The sequence below is a fragment of the Eretmochelys imbricata genome, chromosome 8 (assembly GCF_965152235.1).
Source record: "Eretmochelys imbricata isolate rEreImb1 chromosome 8, rEreImb1.hap1, whole genome shotgun sequence".
Lineage (NCBI taxonomy): Eukaryota > Metazoa > Chordata > Testudines > Cheloniidae > Eretmochelys > Eretmochelys imbricata.
This window is the reverse complement of record NC_135579.1, coordinates 87,391,859-87,408,951: the sequence shown is the minus strand read 5'-3', so window position 1 is coordinate 87,408,951 and position 17,093 is coordinate 87,391,859. Positions and strand designations below refer to the sequence as shown.

General features: G+C 46.4%; 1 protein-coding gene across 2 annotated transcripts in view; it reads left to right on the top strand.

Annotated features, from left to right (window-relative positions):
- Positions 1–1,242: 1,242 nt before the first annotated feature.
- SRSF11 (serine and arginine rich splicing factor 11) overlaps positions 1,243–17,093 on the top strand; it is a 42,081-nt gene continuing 26,230 nt past the window's right edge. For both annotated transcript variants that reach the window (XM_077825199.1, XM_077825198.1), the window contains exon 1: positions 1,243–1,585. In XM_077825199.1, coding sequence (XP_077681325.1) covers positions 1,458–1,585 — 128 coding nt within the window. In that variant the 5' untranslated portion in view covers positions 1,243–1,457. The remainder of the gene's footprint in view (positions 1,586–17,093) is intronic.

Sequence of the window (17,093 nt, the reverse complement as noted above, 5' to 3'; positions counted from 1 at the left end):
CAGAAAGGGATCTGAGGGTCATAGTAGATCACAAGCTAAATATGAGTAAGCAATGTAACACTTGCAAAAAAAGCAAACATCATTCTGGGATGTATTAGCAGGAGTGTTGTAATCAAGAAATGAGAAGTAATTCTTCCACTCTGTGCTGATTAGGCCTCAACTGAAGAATGTGTGTCCAGTTCTGGGCACCAGATTTCAGGAAAAATGTGAACAAATTGGAGAAAGTCCAGAGAAGAGCAACAAAAATGATTATAGGTCCAGAAAACTTGACCTCTGAGGGAAGATTGAAAAAACTGGGTTTGTTTAGTCTGGAAAAGAGAAGACTCAGACTGGAGGGGTTGGCCATTAAATTTACTTCAGTTACAGCAAGTTTACTTCAGTTACAACAAGCTCAGGCTGAAGACTGGTTTCATTTTCAGCATAAGAGTTAGAAAAGAATTACTCTAGAACTGAAAAATGACTAGGACATTAATATTATTCAGGTATTTTAAATTTGAGATGAAATACTGTAGTCTACTTCTCGTGTCGGTGCACATCTTGCTTGCAGTTCAATATCTACCCTAGGAAGTCTACTTTAAATTGACAACAGTAAAATAATTAGGAGCAGACTTTGCCAGCTGCTGACCACACTCAACTCCCATTGGAGTCATTTGGAGAAAGAAAAGGAGTACTGTTACTCTGAAACCTGTCATTTGGAGAAAGGGGTCGCTCAGCACTGTCCTGCTAATGCAGGGTCTGCTGGTCCTGGAGGATCAGAGGAGGCGCCCTGCGGCTGTAGGGCTCGTGGACCCTCACGGATAGGGAGGGGGCGCCCACCCAGGCTACAGCCTCCTCAGCTAAGAGCGCTCTGTGCCGATAGCCCCGGGCAGGCCTCAGAGTAGGCCCTACGCCTTCTGCTCTGCCTGAACTTTCTCCGCCCCCTGGGGATTCAGTTGAAGCGATTCCGGAGTGGGAAACGGAGATAATCCCCCTCGCGCCCAGACACTGTCTCGCCTGCCCAGCCTCCAGAGTAGCTCCCTGTACTGCACACGCGCGGGTCAGTCAAGGCACCAGGGTGACGCGGGCGCAGAAGCACCAAGCGCGGCAAGACGTGGTTGACTAGTACGCATGTGCAGTAACCGCAAGTTCTTGGGAGAGGTGCAGGTAATACACATGCGCACATCGGGGTTCTGTAGGAGAAGCGACTTGTGCGTCTGCGCAGGACCACTGAAGTACGCAGCTCGCGCCTGCGTAGAGAAGGGCAGTAAAGGATTGTGGGATACTAGTCTGCGGCCCGGGCAGGCTGGTGGAACAGGCAGCTGGTGGCAGTTATTGCCCGACAACGGTTGTTTGTGCGCGGGGCCCGTGCTTGTGCCCGGACGGGAAGCGGCAGGGGACATAGCGGAAAGCTACCCGGTTCCTAACGCGCTCTTCCCTCTCCCTGATGTGTTTGTAGCACTGGAGTGGGTGGCAGCGCGATGGCTTCAAGCAGCGGCACCGACGTGATTCAGGTCACCAATGTCTCTCCTAGCGCCAGCTCCGAGCAGATGCGGACACTCTTCGGTTTCCTGGGCAAGATCGAGGAGCTGCGCCTCTTCCCTCCCGAGTGAGTCCGCCAGCGCCCCCCCTACCCCCAAGTCCTCTTCCTCCCCTGCGCCATTCAGGCTTCCCCTCCTCCATTCCAGGGCAACGTCCCGCCTCTTTCCCATCCCACCCCGCGCCTCGCCGCCTACTGCTGAGAGACCCGCTGGGCCGTGAAGTTTTAGGCCGTGGGGCGGCGGGATTTGGCTTCCCGCCGAAGCTTTAACATCCGCCGCAGCCTGTCGCTTGTGTAGACGAGCCACCGTAAAGGATAGCTAGCAGCGAGGTACCGGGGCCGCTTGAGAGCTGCGTGTGTCAGCTCCTACAGGCGGCTTCTCCTCGCCTAGGAACGCGCCAGATTAGTTCACGGCTGGGTTTATGTTCCAGTAATAGCATGAGTGGTATCAACGCGTGAGAGAAGGGCCTGAGCCTGTGTGCAGTTATCCCTGCTAAATGCACGTCACCTTGCATGCTGGCTGTTCCAGGGGCCTCCAACTGATAACTCGTCTGTGGTGGGATTGTCCCTCACATACGGAACCACCGCACACCTGTTAGCTGCCATTAAAAAAAAAAAAGCTTTTGCTTTTTTCTTTACAAATTTGGGATTTTCTCTCCTTACTACACAGAAGGTGCAAGGTGGGTAGTAAATTTTGAACCAGTGATTGAGTGATGGTCATACATCAAAAAAAAAAATTAAGAACTTCAGTAAATAGTGCTTTGTGTTGCTGGGAGTAACTTCCCCACTCCTCCAGTCTACTTCTAGTGGATTGCAATTACTTGTAAAAGGGTCTCAGCTATATGAAAATATAACTCATGACAACTTTTATTTTTTTTTTTAGAAAAAATTTAAAAAATTCTTGAAATACATGCATGTTCTCGTTAACACACACAATCCGCCCAACTCACAAATGGGAATCCCAAATCCATGCGAGAAAAATCTTTAAACTATTACAGGTGATTGTGTGTGTGTGCGCTTATTGTGATAAATTGGATGAAAAGCTATTTTTAAAAGACTGAAAACTGCAAGCTTCTGTTTGTACTCATTTTGTTTGTGAAGCATGGTTGCCTTTGTTACTCAAAAAAATAGGTTAATATAATAAGTGAGGTCAAAATAAATGCATTTTGTCACATAGATCATGGATGTCACCACCATGTGGAATTTTGGGTGTGTAATTATAATGTGTAATGTCCATATGATATGTTTTTTTTTCAATCGTGACAAACTGCCTTTATTTTGACTGCCTGTTTTAGTCTCCCCTCAGGTGGTTTCTAACATATCAATTTTTTCACCTAGTTTCAAGTAGTTGCTATTGGAGGTGGGGGGGAAATCACCTCAAAGCTTCTTTCATCCTGTCACCGGTTCCCCCCCGCACAAAAAAAAGAAAAGAAAAAGAAAATCCTCCAGTGCTCCTAGATGGATATGTACATATATTCCAGCACAGGATTTTCTGTGGTCTTGGTGTTTGTGTTATTTTCAAATGGACCTTTTGCAATCTGAACCCCATGTTAATGCAATTTTCTGTTGGAATTTGTAGTGTAGAGGAAAACTAATTGAATTAATACAATTGCATTAAAGTTGGTGACAGGTTTTTATTATTTGAATAATGTCAAATATGAATGTTTAAATTTGTACATGTGGGAAAATCATATTTAAGTGCCAGAAAAGTAACAAGGAGTTAGCAGTCTTTAGCAAGAGAAATCTGTTTAGGTTGTTATATGGTCCTGTTCACTGTATTTGAACATCTCACAATCATTAAAAAGAACAAGGAGGAGTCTTTGTGGCACCTTAGAGACTAACAAATTTATTTGGGCATAAGCTTTTGTGGGCTAAAACCCACTTCTGGGGGTTTTTTTCTGGGTTTTGGCCCACAAAAGCTTATGCCCAAATAAACGCTAGTCTCTAAAGTGCCACAAGGACTCCTCGTTGTTTTTGCTGATACAGACTATTATGGCTACCTGTCACAATCATTAATTCATTTTATATTTTCAAGACCTGTATGAGGTGGATGTTACCATCACTCTAAAGATGAGAACCTAAGGCATAGGTTCTTGAGTGACTTTCTCAAGGGAGTCCGGTTGAACTGGGTATTGAATATTGAACTTAGGTCTCCCAAATACTAGTCTAGTGTTTCTACTACTTCTGTGCAGAGGGCTCCTGACAGTAGTTTCTTCTAGAAATAACTTCTGAAGCTCCATCTTTTCCTGCTGGTGAGCTCATCTGCTCCCTTGTTTTTGTATATGGCCCTACGTGTTCTTAATTGGTCCCCACTCATTCACGCAGACAGCCGCATTCAGTTCAAGAGTACATTATTGTCACAACAAACTACAAGTTTTGGCAAAGTGTAAGAGACACAATGTTCATGTCTTTGTCAGAGGTAGATAAAAATCTGCCCTGGACAGAGCACTATCGCTAGGGGACACATTGCATTCTTATTGAAGAAATGAAAGATTGCCAAAGCAAATATTTGTACTTTACTACATTAGGAGAACTGTGTAATGTGTTTATCTTGACAGTCTATTTCAACAGTATTTTGTCCATTTTAAGATTGATTTCATAGTTAAAATCCATTTCTGGCATGTACTGTTTAAGTTACACATTACACACAAATAGACTTTGGAAGAATATTTATTAAGACTGCAAAGTAAGCACTCAAGTTAAGATATGCTCTGGGAGTGAATCATAATTCTGTTATGAAAGGAGACTCTTGTCTGTAGGACTCCATCTTTAATTGTTGCAGAAGTTGGAATGTGTGTAGTGATTGAGGCATGGGGTTGCAGAAATAGAAACTATGATCTCATGGTTAAGTGGTCCTACTGGTAACCCTCTCATTCTCTCTCCAACCCTGATTAATCCCCAGAGCAGATCCACACTATGCACTGAATGAGGCAGGGCTTCTGTGGAAAAAATACTATGTGATCATGTAATTAAAATTGTATCATAATGCACAAGAAAACTAAATTAAGGTTGCACGAGTAACCTTAATACTAACAGGTTTCAGAGTAACAGCCGTGTTAGTCTGTATTCGCAAAAAGAAAAGGAGTACTTGTGGCACCTTAGAGACTAACCAATTTATTTGAGCATGAGCTTTCGTGTAGCTCACGGAAGCTCATGCTCAAATAAATTGGTTAGTCTCTAAGGTGCCACAAGTACTCCTTTTCTTTTTGCTTAATACTAACGTTTCCCGACTTCTTAGTGCATGAATTAAGGTTGTCACCTTGGCATTCTTTTAACTTTGTGTGTAGTTTCCTAGGTATTCTTCCCTAACCCAATTCTCAGAAATGTCTGAACCATTTTGACAGAAGTTTTCCAACAATAGTTCAGCCACAGGAAGACACCTGGCATTAAAAAATGTCATCCTAATTAAAGTTTGGCAAAGCTATAAGCATCTGAAAACAGGCTTTTTAATGGAAAGTTTGGGGTAATCTTAATAATAGGTGGTGCTAATAGCCTTGCCTAGGAAGACTGCAGTGAAGATTATTTTGAGGGCACAACAGAATACAGAGTTTCCTCTAGAGTTTAAGGCTTAGTCCACCATTTCTACTGAGGAAAGTTAACTTTCTGCGCACTCTACAACAATGAAAGTAAGAAAAATGTAAATTCCTGGGTGGCAAATCTGGATCTCAGGTTTTTTACCATTCTTTCTATTCCGTCTCCTTCCCTGCCCCCAAAAATGGACAAACTGATTTAAAAAAAAATTTGTTTTTTTAAAGCTCCTGTTGTGTGGAAGTATAACAATGTATATTGAATCTATCCCAGTTTTGATTCATTAACTATTTTTATACAGGGAGGTAATCTGTCCATTAAAGATTTTATCTTCAAGAAGTAGAAGGCAGGGCAAAGGAGCTACTGGGCTATTTTAGTGATTGAGTGTATTTAGTGGTTACAATATGTACCTTTCTCACTGAACCTTGTATGTCACGGGCCCATTACAGACTTATGTACCCTGTTATCACTGTGCCTCAGCTTTATTCTAGAGTGATCTTTATGCAGTATAGCTTCTTCTGAGATGTCATCAAGAATGCAGGTTTGTTGTGCTGGTGGCTTTTGTGACCTTCCTATTCTTCAGAAATTGGGTTCCGAACCCAGATTTATTTTGTGTAGATCAGTTAGAACAGTGTTTCTTAATCTTTGATATCAGGCACCAGCTTGCTGCCTTCCTAAACTGTGTAAAGGAAATCTCAGGGACTGGCACCGGTCCATGGACCAGTCGTTGAGAAACATTGGGTTAGAAGATAATAGTGTTTAATGTGAGTTGATGCATTTGATGTCTAACTTCTTAAAACTGCACCCTCATGAGGAGTACTCTCATAATGTATTTCTGTTAATTTCTTCTTGTCACACTAATCAGGATCTGTGTCTATAATAGGTTCACTTCCAGCTTTGTGACAAATGTGCTTATAAATGGTATGAGCAAACACAGTAATTTATGCTTAAGGGTAAAAGGATTGGTATTTTGCTTACCCAATTGATTGCTGTTTCAAAAATGTTCAGTAGTTGTCATAAATATAAAGGGAACGGTAAACCCCTTTAAAATCCCTCCTGGCCAGAGGAAAAATCCTCTCACCTGTAAAGGGTTAAGAAGCTAGGATAACCTCGCTGCACTTGACCAAAATGACCAGTGAGGAGACCAGATACTTTCAAAAGCTGGGGGGAGGAAAAAACAAAGGGTCTGTCTGGGTGATACTTTTGCCGGGGACAGAACAGGAATGGAGTCTTAGAATTTAGTAAGTAATCTAACTAGATATACGTTAAATTATGATTTCTTTAAATGGCTGAGAAATTAAGTTGTGCTGAATAGAATGAATATTCCTGTCTGTGTGTCTTTTTGTAACTTAAGGTTTTGCCTAGAGGGATTCTCTATGTTTTGAATCTAATTACCCTGTAAGGTATTTACCATCCTTATTTTACAGAGGTGATTCTTTTTACTGTTTCTTCTATTAAAATGTTTCTTTTTAAGAACTGAATGCTTTTTTCATTGTTCTAAGATCCAAGGATTTGGGTCTGTGGTCACCTATGCAAATTGGTGAGGATTTTTATCAAACCTTCCCCAGGAAGTGGGGTGCAAGGGTTGGGAGGATTTTGGGGGGAAAGACGTTTCCAAACAATGTTTTCCCAATAAACCCAGATAAACGTTTGGTGGTGGCAGTGGAAGTCCCAGGGCAAAGGGTAAAATAGTTTGTACCTTGGGGAAGTTTTAACCTAAGCTGGTCAAGTAAGCTTGAGGGGTTTTCATGCAGGTCCCCACATCTGTACCGTAGAGTTCAGAGTGGGGAAGGAACCTTGACACTAGTATAATTCAGAATTTAATTCACAGATACAAATGGTGGTTTCTCCTTATTTCTCTTAAACTTACAAAACTTAAGAGTTCTGTAGTAAGGTTTCATTATTGATTCAGGTTTCAGAGTGGTAGCCGTGTTAGTCTGTATCAGCAAAAATGACAAGGAGTCCTTGTGGCACCTTAGAGACTAACACATTTATGTGGGCTAAAACCGAAATTACCAATTCAGTTATTTTTGTAAGATGTGCTATGAATTGTCAGTTTCATTCTATATTATGCTTGTCAAATAGACAAAGTACATTTTGTGGTATTAGTAATTCAGAGTGGGTCTCTCCTAGTCAGTATAAACCGTATTAAATTATACCAAATACATATCTTTGGTTAATAAAATTTGACTATGAAGTTTTCTAGTAATCTTATTTATATTTGTATTTAGAAGTCAAATAAAAGTCTTAACACCAATACAAAACTTTGAGAAAACTAGTCAAATACAGTAGTAAGATCAAACTGCAACAGCAATTCAATTTATGACCGAGTGAGATTGCCTGCAGTTAGTATCTGTGAAAGTACGCTTTTTGGTTTTCAATTCAGGGATTTTAAAACTAGACTTATAGTCAAGGACCCATTGCGCATAGCAATGTTATAGCTGCAGAAATAGTTGAAAAACCAGTATTCTATTGGGAGAAAATATTCACACTCTGCCTACCCCCTCTCAGATTTAATATACTGTATGGGGAATACTAAAGCAATGTATTGTAGAGAGTATTTTTGACTGTACATCATTTTGGAATGAAAAGCTTGGGCTGATCCTGAATCCTCTGCCTTTGATGGTTGTGGTAGGATATTCTTGAGCATGATAGACTTTTTGGCATTTGTATTTACTGTAAACTATTAAAGGAATCGTACAGTGGTAAAAAGCATTACAGTATTGTGAATATGCTGATGTTGAACTGTCTCCTTTTCCCTAGAACCTAATAGAGCTATTACCCTACTCTCCTGGTTCTTGGAAGAACAGGGACCTGGTTGAAAACGTAGCTGGCTTATATTCAGCCCTAATAAGAAAAATGGCATTGGTTGGCAAAGAGAAGTACTTTAAAAAACTGGTTTTCCTAAACACTCTTATGGTGTCAGTTGCCAGGCATCACACCTGTCATCTCTAGCCTAGTGAATACTCCTCTCAGGGTATGTCTACACTACGAAATTAGGTCGATATTATAGAAGTCAATTTTTAGAAATCGATTTTATACAGTCGATTGCGTATGTCCACACTAAGCGCATTAAGTCGGCGGAGTGCAATCCTCACTACCGTGGCTAGCGTCAGTTTTTGGAGCGTTGCACTCTGGGTAGCTATCGCACCATTCTCGCAGTCTCCACTGCCAACTGGAATTCTGGGTTGAGCTCCCAATGCCTGATGGGGCAAAAACATTGTCGTGAGTGGTTTTGCATACATGTCGTCAGTCGCCCCTCCCTCTGTGAAAGCAACAGCAGACAATTGTTTCTCACCTTTTTTCCATGCAATTGCCATACTGCCGTCAGCAGACAGTGCGCTAGGACTGCTAACCGTTGTCGTCATCCACTGCTTCCGCTGCAACTCTGCTCTCTTGGTGCCATGATTCTACCTCACAGGTCCTCTCATCATTCTGTATAAATATCTATTCTCGTGACATCTGTCGTCATCCACCGCTTCCGCTGCAACTCTGCTCTTCTGCGGACGCCATACCACAACAAGCATGGAGCCCGCTCAGCTCACTGCTGCTGTTGTGAGCATTGCAAACACCTCGCGCATTATCCTGCAGCATGTGCAGAACCTGCAAAAGCAGGCGAGAAGGCGACGACAGCGCGATCACGATAGTGATGAGGACATGGACACAGACTTCTCTCAAAGCACGGGCCCTGGCAATTTGGACATCCTGGTGGTAATGGGGCAGGTTCATGCCGTGGAACACCGATTCTGGGCTCGGGGAACAAGCACAGACTGGTGGGACCGCATAGTGTTGCAGGTCTGGGATGATTCCCAGTGGCTGCAAAACTTTCTCATGTGTAAGGGCACTTTCATGGAACTTTGTGACTTGCTTTCCCCTGCCGTGAAGCACAAGAATACCAAGATGAGAGTAGCCCTCACAGTTCACAAGTGAGTGGCGATAGCCCTCTGGAAGCTTGCAATGCCAGACAGCTACCGGTCAGTCGGGAATCAATTTGGAGTGGGTAAATCTACTGTGGGGGCTGCTGTGATCCAAGTAGCCAAAGCAATCACTGAGCTGCTGCTATCAAGGGTAGTGACTCTGGGAAATGTGCAGGTCATAGTGGATGGCTTTGCTGCCATGGGGTTCCCTAACTGTGGTGGGGCGATAGAAAGAATGCATATCCCTGTCTTGGGACCAGCCCACCTTGGCAGCCAGTACGTAAACCGCAAGGGGTACTTTTCAATTGTGCTGCAAGCACTGGTGGATCACAAGGGACGTCAACGTGGGATGGCCGTGGGATGGCCGGGAAAGATGGCATGACACTCGCATCTTCAGGAACTCTGGTCTGTTTGAACAGCTGCAGGAAGGAACTTACTTCCCAGACCAGAAAATAATTGTTGGGGATACTGAAATGCCTATAGTTATCCTTGGGGACCCAGCCTACCCCTTAATGTCATGGCTCATGAAGCCAAACACAGGCACCCTGGGCAGTAGTAAGGAGCTGTTCAACTATAGGCTGAGCAAGTGCAGAATGACAGTAAAACGTGCTTTGGACATTTAAAAGCTCGCTGGCGCAGTTTACTGACTAGAGTAGACCTCAGCAAAACCAATATTCCCATTGTTATTGCTGCTTGCTGTGTGCTCCAAAATATCTGAGAGTAAGGGGGAGAAGTTTATGGTTGGGTGGGAGATTGAGGCAAATCTGCCGGCGGCGGTTTACACACATTCAGACATCGGGGCGATTAGAAGAGCACAGCTGGACACCCTGCACATCAGAGAAGCTTTGAAAACCAGTTTCATGACTGGCCAGGCTACGGTGTGACAGTTCTGTTTGTTTCTCCTTGATGAAAGCCCGCCCCCGTGGTTGACTCTACTTCACTGTAAGCCAACTGATCTCCCCCCTTCAATCACCACTTTCAGAGTCATCATTGTTCACTTCACTTTCACCACTTTCAATGTCATTATTGTTTCAAAATCATGCATTCTTTATTAATTCATCACACAAATAGGGGAAAAACTCGCAAGGTAGCCTGGGAGGGGTAGGTGAGGAGGGAAGCACCGGGTGGGGTGGTGGCTGAGGGGAGGCGGGAAGGACAAGGCCACACTACAGTTCAAAACTTATTGGATGCCAGCCTTCTGTTGCTGGGGCAATCCTCTAGGGTGGAGTGGCTGGGTGCCCGTAGCCTTCCCCTCCCCCCGCACCAGCTTGCATTCTTGGGCATCTTTCGTGAGGAGGATATGGAACTTGGGGAGGAGGTCAGGTGGTTATACAGGGGCTGCAGCTTTTCCTGCGGCTCCACCAGATGCCTGAGCATGTCAGTTTGTTCCCCTATTAGACTAAGCATTACATCCTGCCTCCTTTCATCGCGCTCCTCCCTCCTATCAACGCGTTCATTTAACGCTTTCCTGGACTCTGCCGTTGTTTGCCTCCACGCATTCTGCTGAGCTCTTTCAATGCGGGAGGACTGCATGAGCTCTGAGAACATGTCCTCGTGAGTGTGTTTTTTTTCGCCTTCTAATCTGTGCTAGCCTCTGGGACAGAGATGATAGGGGGAGCGCAGAAACATTTTCAGCTGCGGGAGATAAAAAGGGAGAGTAGTATTGAAAAAGATACATTTTAGAGAACAAAGGAAAGACTATTTCACATTGAATCAAGTGATTCACATTACATAGCACATGCTTTTGGTACAAGGTTGCATTTTGCCTCTTATATTGAGTGCCTGCCGGTTTGGTGTGAGACATCACACACTTTCGGCTTGCAGGCAGCCATGGTAAGGCAAAGGGTTTCGGCTTCTTCAACCTTCGGGAATGGTTTCAAACAGCAGCGTCCTCCTTTCCCATACCAAGCAAAGCCTGTTGGGTTGGCCATTTATAAGGAGGAGCTGTGGTTTTAGGGTGAATGTGGAGCACAACCCAACCCCCACCCCAATTCTCTGGGATGATCGCTTCACCTCCCCCCCCACTCACACACACTGCGCGGCTAGTATCAGGGAAGATCACTGTCAGCCAGACATGAACAGCTCAGCATGAACTGGCCTCCCCCCACCGCGTGGCTAACAACGGAGATGATTTCAGCCAAAGGCAAACAGTCCAGCAGGAACGGGCACCTCTGAATGTCCCCTTAAACAAATTTCCCATATTTCAATCAGGTGACCATGAATGATATCACTCTCCTGACGCTAACACAGACAGTACCTCCAGGAGAGCTTCATGGAGATATCCCTGAAGGATTTCTGCTCCATCCCCAGACTTAACAGACTTTTCCAGTAGCTATACTGGCCGTGAATGCATCTCAAGTCTTCAGGGCAAATTAATCATTAAACATCACTTGCTTTTAAACCCTGTATTATGTTTACAAAGGTACACTCACCTGAGGTGCCTTCTCTGGCTTCATGGTCCGGGAGCCCACCTTGGGAGGGTATTGGCTCCAGGGTGATGAACAGTTCCTGGCTGCCGGAGACAAGGGATTCTCCGCTTGCCTGCTGTGCGCTATCCTCAACCTTTTCCTCCTCATCTTCCTCATCCACAAAATCCTCATCCCTGTTGCATGAGACTCCCCCCTTGCAGGTGTCCACAGACAGTGGTGGGGAAGTGGTAGGGGTTCCCCCTAGAATTGCATGCAGCTCATCATAGAAGCGGCATGTAAGCGGTTCTGACCCGGAGCAACCGTTCGCATCCTTTGTTTTTTGGTAGGCTTGCCTCAGCTCCTTAACTTTTATGCAGCATTGCTGTGTGTCCCTGTTGTAGCTTCTATCCATCATGCCCTTGGAGATTTTGGCAAATATATTGGCATTTCGTCTTTTGGATCGAAGTTCTGCCTGCACGGATTCTTCTCCCCATACAGCGATCAGATCCAGTACCTCCTGTTCGGTCCATGCTGGAGCTCTTTTGCGATTCTGGGACTCCATGGTCACCTGTGCTGATCAGCTCGCCATACTGGCCAAACAAGAAATGAAATTCAAAAGTTCCCCGGGGCTTTTCCTGTCTACCTGGCCAGTCCAACTGACTTGAGAGTGCTGTCCAGAGCAGTCACAATGGAGCACTCTGGGATAGCTCCCGGAGGCCAATACTGTCGAATTGCTTCCATGCTACCCCGTATTCAACCCAGGGAGGTCGATTTTAGCACTACTCCCCTTGCCGGGGAGGAGTACAGAAATCGATTTTAGGAGCCCTTTAAGTCGACAAAACAGGCTTGGTCATGTGGACGGGTGAAGGGTTAAATCAACCTAACGCTGCTAAATTTGACCTAAACTCATCGTGTAAACCAGGGCTCAGATGCAGATCTTGTCATATCTCAGTCACTTGAGGGCCAACACATACCACCCCTTTCAGGTGGGGTAAACTAGCAAGAATCTTAGGGTATATCTACACTACGGAATAAGGTCGAATTTATAGAAGTCGGTTTTTTAAAAATCGGTTTTATATATTCGAATGTGTGTGTCCCCACAGAAAATGCTCTAAGTGCATTAAGTGCATTAACTCGGCGGAGTGCTTCCACAGTACCGAGGCTAGAGTTGACTTCCGGAGCGTTGCACTGTGGATAGCTATCCCACAGTTCCCGCAGTCTCCTCTGCCCATTGGAATTCTGGGTTGAGATCCCAATGCCTGATGGGGCTAAAACATTGTCGCGGGTGGTTCTGGGTACATATCGTCAGGCCCCCGTTCCCTCCCTCCCTCCGTGAAAGCAAGGGCAGACAATCGTTTCGCGCCTTTTTTCCTGAGTTACCTGTGCAGACGCCATACCACGGCAAGCATGGAGCTCGCTCAGGTAACCGTCACCCTATGTCTCCTGGGTGCTGGCAGACGCGGTACGGCATTGCTACACAGCAGCAGCAACCCCCTTGCCTTGTGGCAGCAGACGGTACAGTACGACTGGTAGCCGTCATCGTCATGTCCGAGGTGCTCCTGGCCACGTTGGCTGGGAGCGCCTGGACGGACATGGGCGCAGGGACTAAATTTGGAGTGACTGGACCAGGTCATTCTCTTTAGTCCTGCAGTCAGTCCTATTGAACCGTCTTATGGTGAGCAGGCAGGCGATACAGATTGCTAGCAGTCGTACTGTACCATCTTCTGCCAGGCAGGCAAGAGATGAGGATGGCTAGCAGTCGTACTGTACCATCTTCTGCCGAGCAGCCATGAGATGTGGATGGCATGCAGTCCTTCTGCACTGTCTGCTGCCAGCCAAATATGTAAAAGATAGATGGAGTGGATCAAAACAAGAAATAGACAAGATTTGTTTTGTACTCATTTGCCGCCTCCCCTGTCTAGGGGACTCATTCCTCTAGGTCACACTGCAGTCACTCACAGAGAAAGTGCAGCGAGGTAAATCTAGCCATGTATCAATCAGAAGCCAGGCTAACCTCCTTGTTCCAATAAGAACAATAACTTAGGTGCACCATTTCTTATTGGAAGAAGGAGGTTAGCCTGGCCTCTGATTGATACATGGCTAGATGTATCCGTGAAGTCCTGCCTGAAATACTCCTTGATGTAAAGCCACCCCCTTTGTTGATTTTAGGTCCCTGAAGCCAACCCTGTAAGCCGTGTCGTCAGTCGCCCCTCCCTCCGTCAGAGCAACGGCAGATAATCGTTCCGCGCCTTTTTTCTGTGCGGACGCCATACCAAGGCAAGCATGGAGGCCGCTCAGCTCACTTTGGCAATTAGGAGCACATTAAACACCACACACATTATCCAGCAGTATATGCAGCACCAGAACCTGGCAAAGCGATACCGAGCGAGGAGGCGATGTCAGCACGGTCACGTGAGTGATCAGGACATGGACACAGATTTCTCTGAAAGCATGGGCCCTGCCAATGCATACATCATGGTGCTAATGGGGCAGGTTCATGCTGTGGAACGCCGATTCTGGGCTCGGGAAACAAGCACAGACTGGTGGGACCGCATAGTGTTGCAGGTCTGGGACGATTCCCAGTGGCTGCGAAACTTTCGCATGCATAAGGGCACTTTCATGGAACTTTGTGACTTGCTTTCCCCTGCCCTGAGGCGCATGAATACCAAGATGAGAGCAGCCCTCACAGTTGAGAAGCGAGTGGCGATAGCCCTGTGGAAGCTTGCAACACCAGACAGCTACCGGTCAGTTGGGAATCAATTTGGAGTGGGCAAATCTACTGTGGGGGCTGCTGTGATGCAAGTAGCCCACGCAATCAAAGATCTGCTGCTATCAAGGGTAGTGACCCTGGGAAATGTGCAGGTCATAGTGGATGGCTTTGCTGCTATGGGATTCCCTAACTGTGGTGGGGCCATAGACGAAACCCATATCCCTATCTTGGCACCGGAGCACCAAGCCGCCGAGTACATAAACCGCAAGGGGTACTTTTCGATAGTGCTGCAAGCTCTGATGGATCACAAAGGACATTTCACCAACATCAACGTGGGATGGCCGGGAAAGGTACATGACGCTCGCATCTTCAGGAACTCTGGTCTGTTTCAAAAGCTGCAGGAAGGGACTTTATTCCCAGACCAGAAAATAACTGTTGGGGATGTTGAAATGCCTATATGTATCCTTGGGGACCCAGCCTACCCCTTAATGCCACGGCTCATGAAGCCGTACACAGGCAGCCTGGACAGTAGTCAGGAGCTGTTCAACTACAGGCTGAGCAAGTGCAGAATGGTGGTAGAATGTGCATTTGGACGTTTAAAGGCGCGCTGGCGCAGTTTACTGACTTGCTTAGACCTCAGCGAAACCAATATTCCCACTGTTATTACTGCTTGCTGTGTGCTCCACAGTATCGGTGAGAGTAAGGGGGAGATGTTTATGGCGGGGTGAGAGGTTGAGGCAAATCGCCTGGCTGCTGGTTACACGCAGCCAGATACCAGGGCGGTTAGAAGAGCACAGGAGGGCGCGGTACGCATCAGAGAAGCTTTGAAAACCAGTTTCATGACTGGCCAGGCTACGGTGTGAAAGTTCTGTTTGTTTCTCCTTGATGAAACCCCCCGCCCCTTGGTTCACTCTACTTCCCTGTAAGCTAACCACCCGCCCCTCCTCCCTTCGATCACCGCTTGCAGAGGCAATAAAGTCATTGTTGCTTCACATTCATGCATTCTTTATTCATTCATCACACAAATAGGGGGATGACTACCAAGGTAGCCCAGGAGGGGTGGTGGAGGAGGGAAGGAAAATGCCACACAGCACTTTAAAAGTTTACAACTTTAAAATTTATTGAATGCCAGCCTTCTGTTGCTTGGGCAATCCTCTGTGGTGGAGTGGCTGGTTGGCCGGAGACCCCCCCACCGCGTTCTTGGGCGTCTGGGTGTGGAGGCTATGGAACTTGGGGAGGAGGGCGGTTGGTTACACAGGGGCTGTAGTGGCAGTCTGTGCTCCAGCTGCCTGTGCTGCAGCTCAACCATGCACTGGAGCATACTGGTTTGGTCCTCCAGCAGCCTCAGCATTGAATCCTGCCTCCTCTCATCACGCTGCCGCCACATTTGAGCTTCAGCCCTCTCTTCAGCCCGCCACCTCTCGTCCAGGTCATTTTGTGCTTTTCTGCACTCTGACATTATTTGCCTCCACGCATTCGTCTGTGCTCTGTCAGTGTAGGAGGACAGCATGAGCTCGGAGAACATTTCATCGCGAGTGCATTTTTTTTTTTTTTTCTTTCTAAGCTTCACTAGCCTCGGGGAAGGAGAAGATCCTGTGATCATTGAAACACATGCAGCTGGTGGAGGAAAAAAAAGGGACAGCGGTATTTAAAAAGACACATTTTATAAAACAGTGGCTACACTCTTTCAGGGTAAACCTTGCTGTTAACATTACATACATAGCACATGTGCTTTCGTTACAGGGTCGCATTTTGCCTCCCCCCACCGAGTGGCTACCCCCTCAACCTTCCCCCCTCCCTGTGGCTAACAGCGGGGAACATTTCTGTTTAGCCACAGGCAAACAGCCCAGCAGGAATGGGCTCCTCTGAGTGTCCCCTGAAGAAAAGCACTCTCTTTCAACCAGGTGACCATGAATTATATCTCACTTTCCTGAGGATAACACAGAGAGATAAAGAACGGATGTTGTTTGAATGCCAGCAAACATACACTGCAATGCTTTGTTGTACAATGATTCCCGAGTATGTGTTACTGGCCTGGAGTGGTAAAGTGTCCTACCATGAAGGACGCAATAAGGCTGCCCTCCCCAGAAACCTTTTGCAAAGGCTTTAGGACTACATCTGGGAGAACCGCGAATGCCAGGGCAAAGTAATCCTTTCACATGCTTGCTTTTAAACCATGTATAGTATTTTAAAAGGTACGCTCACCAGAGGTCCGTTCTCCACCTGCTGGGTCCAGGAGGCAGCCTTGGGTGGGTTCGGGGGGTACTGGCTCCAGGTCCAGGGTGAGAAACAGTTCCTGGCTGTCGGGAAAACCGGTTTCTCCGCTTGCTTGCTGTGAGCTATCTACAACCTCATCATCATCTTCTTCGTCCCCAAAACCTGCTTCCGTATTGCCTCCATCTCCATTGAAGGAGTCAAACAACACGGCTGGGGTAGTGGTGACTGAAACCCCTAAAATGGCATGCAGCTCATCATAGAAGCGGCATGTTTGGGGCTCTGACCCGGAGCGGCCGTTCGCCTCTCTGGTTTTCTGGTAGGCTTGCCTCAGCTCCTTCAGTTTCACGCGGCACTGCTTCGGGTCCCTGTTATGGCCTCTGTCCTTCATGCCCTGGGAGATTTTGACAAAGGTTTTGGCATTTCGAAAACTGGAATGGAGTTCTGATAGCACGGATTCCTCTCCCCAAACAACGATCAGATCCCGTACCTCCCGTTCAGTCCATGCTGGAGCTCTTTTGCGATTCTGGGACTCCATCATGGTCACCTCTGCTGATGAGCTCTGCATGGTCACCTGCAGCTTGCCACGCTGGCCAAACAGGAAATGAGATTCAAAAGTTCGCGGTTCTTTTCCTGTCTACCTGGCCAGTGCATCTGAGTTGAGAGCGCTGTCCAGAGCGGTCACAATGGAGCACTCTGGAATAGCTCCCGGAGGCCAATACCATCGAATTGTGTCCACAGTACCCCAAATTTGAGCTGGCAAGGCCGATTTAAGCGCTAATCCACTTGTCGGGGTGGAG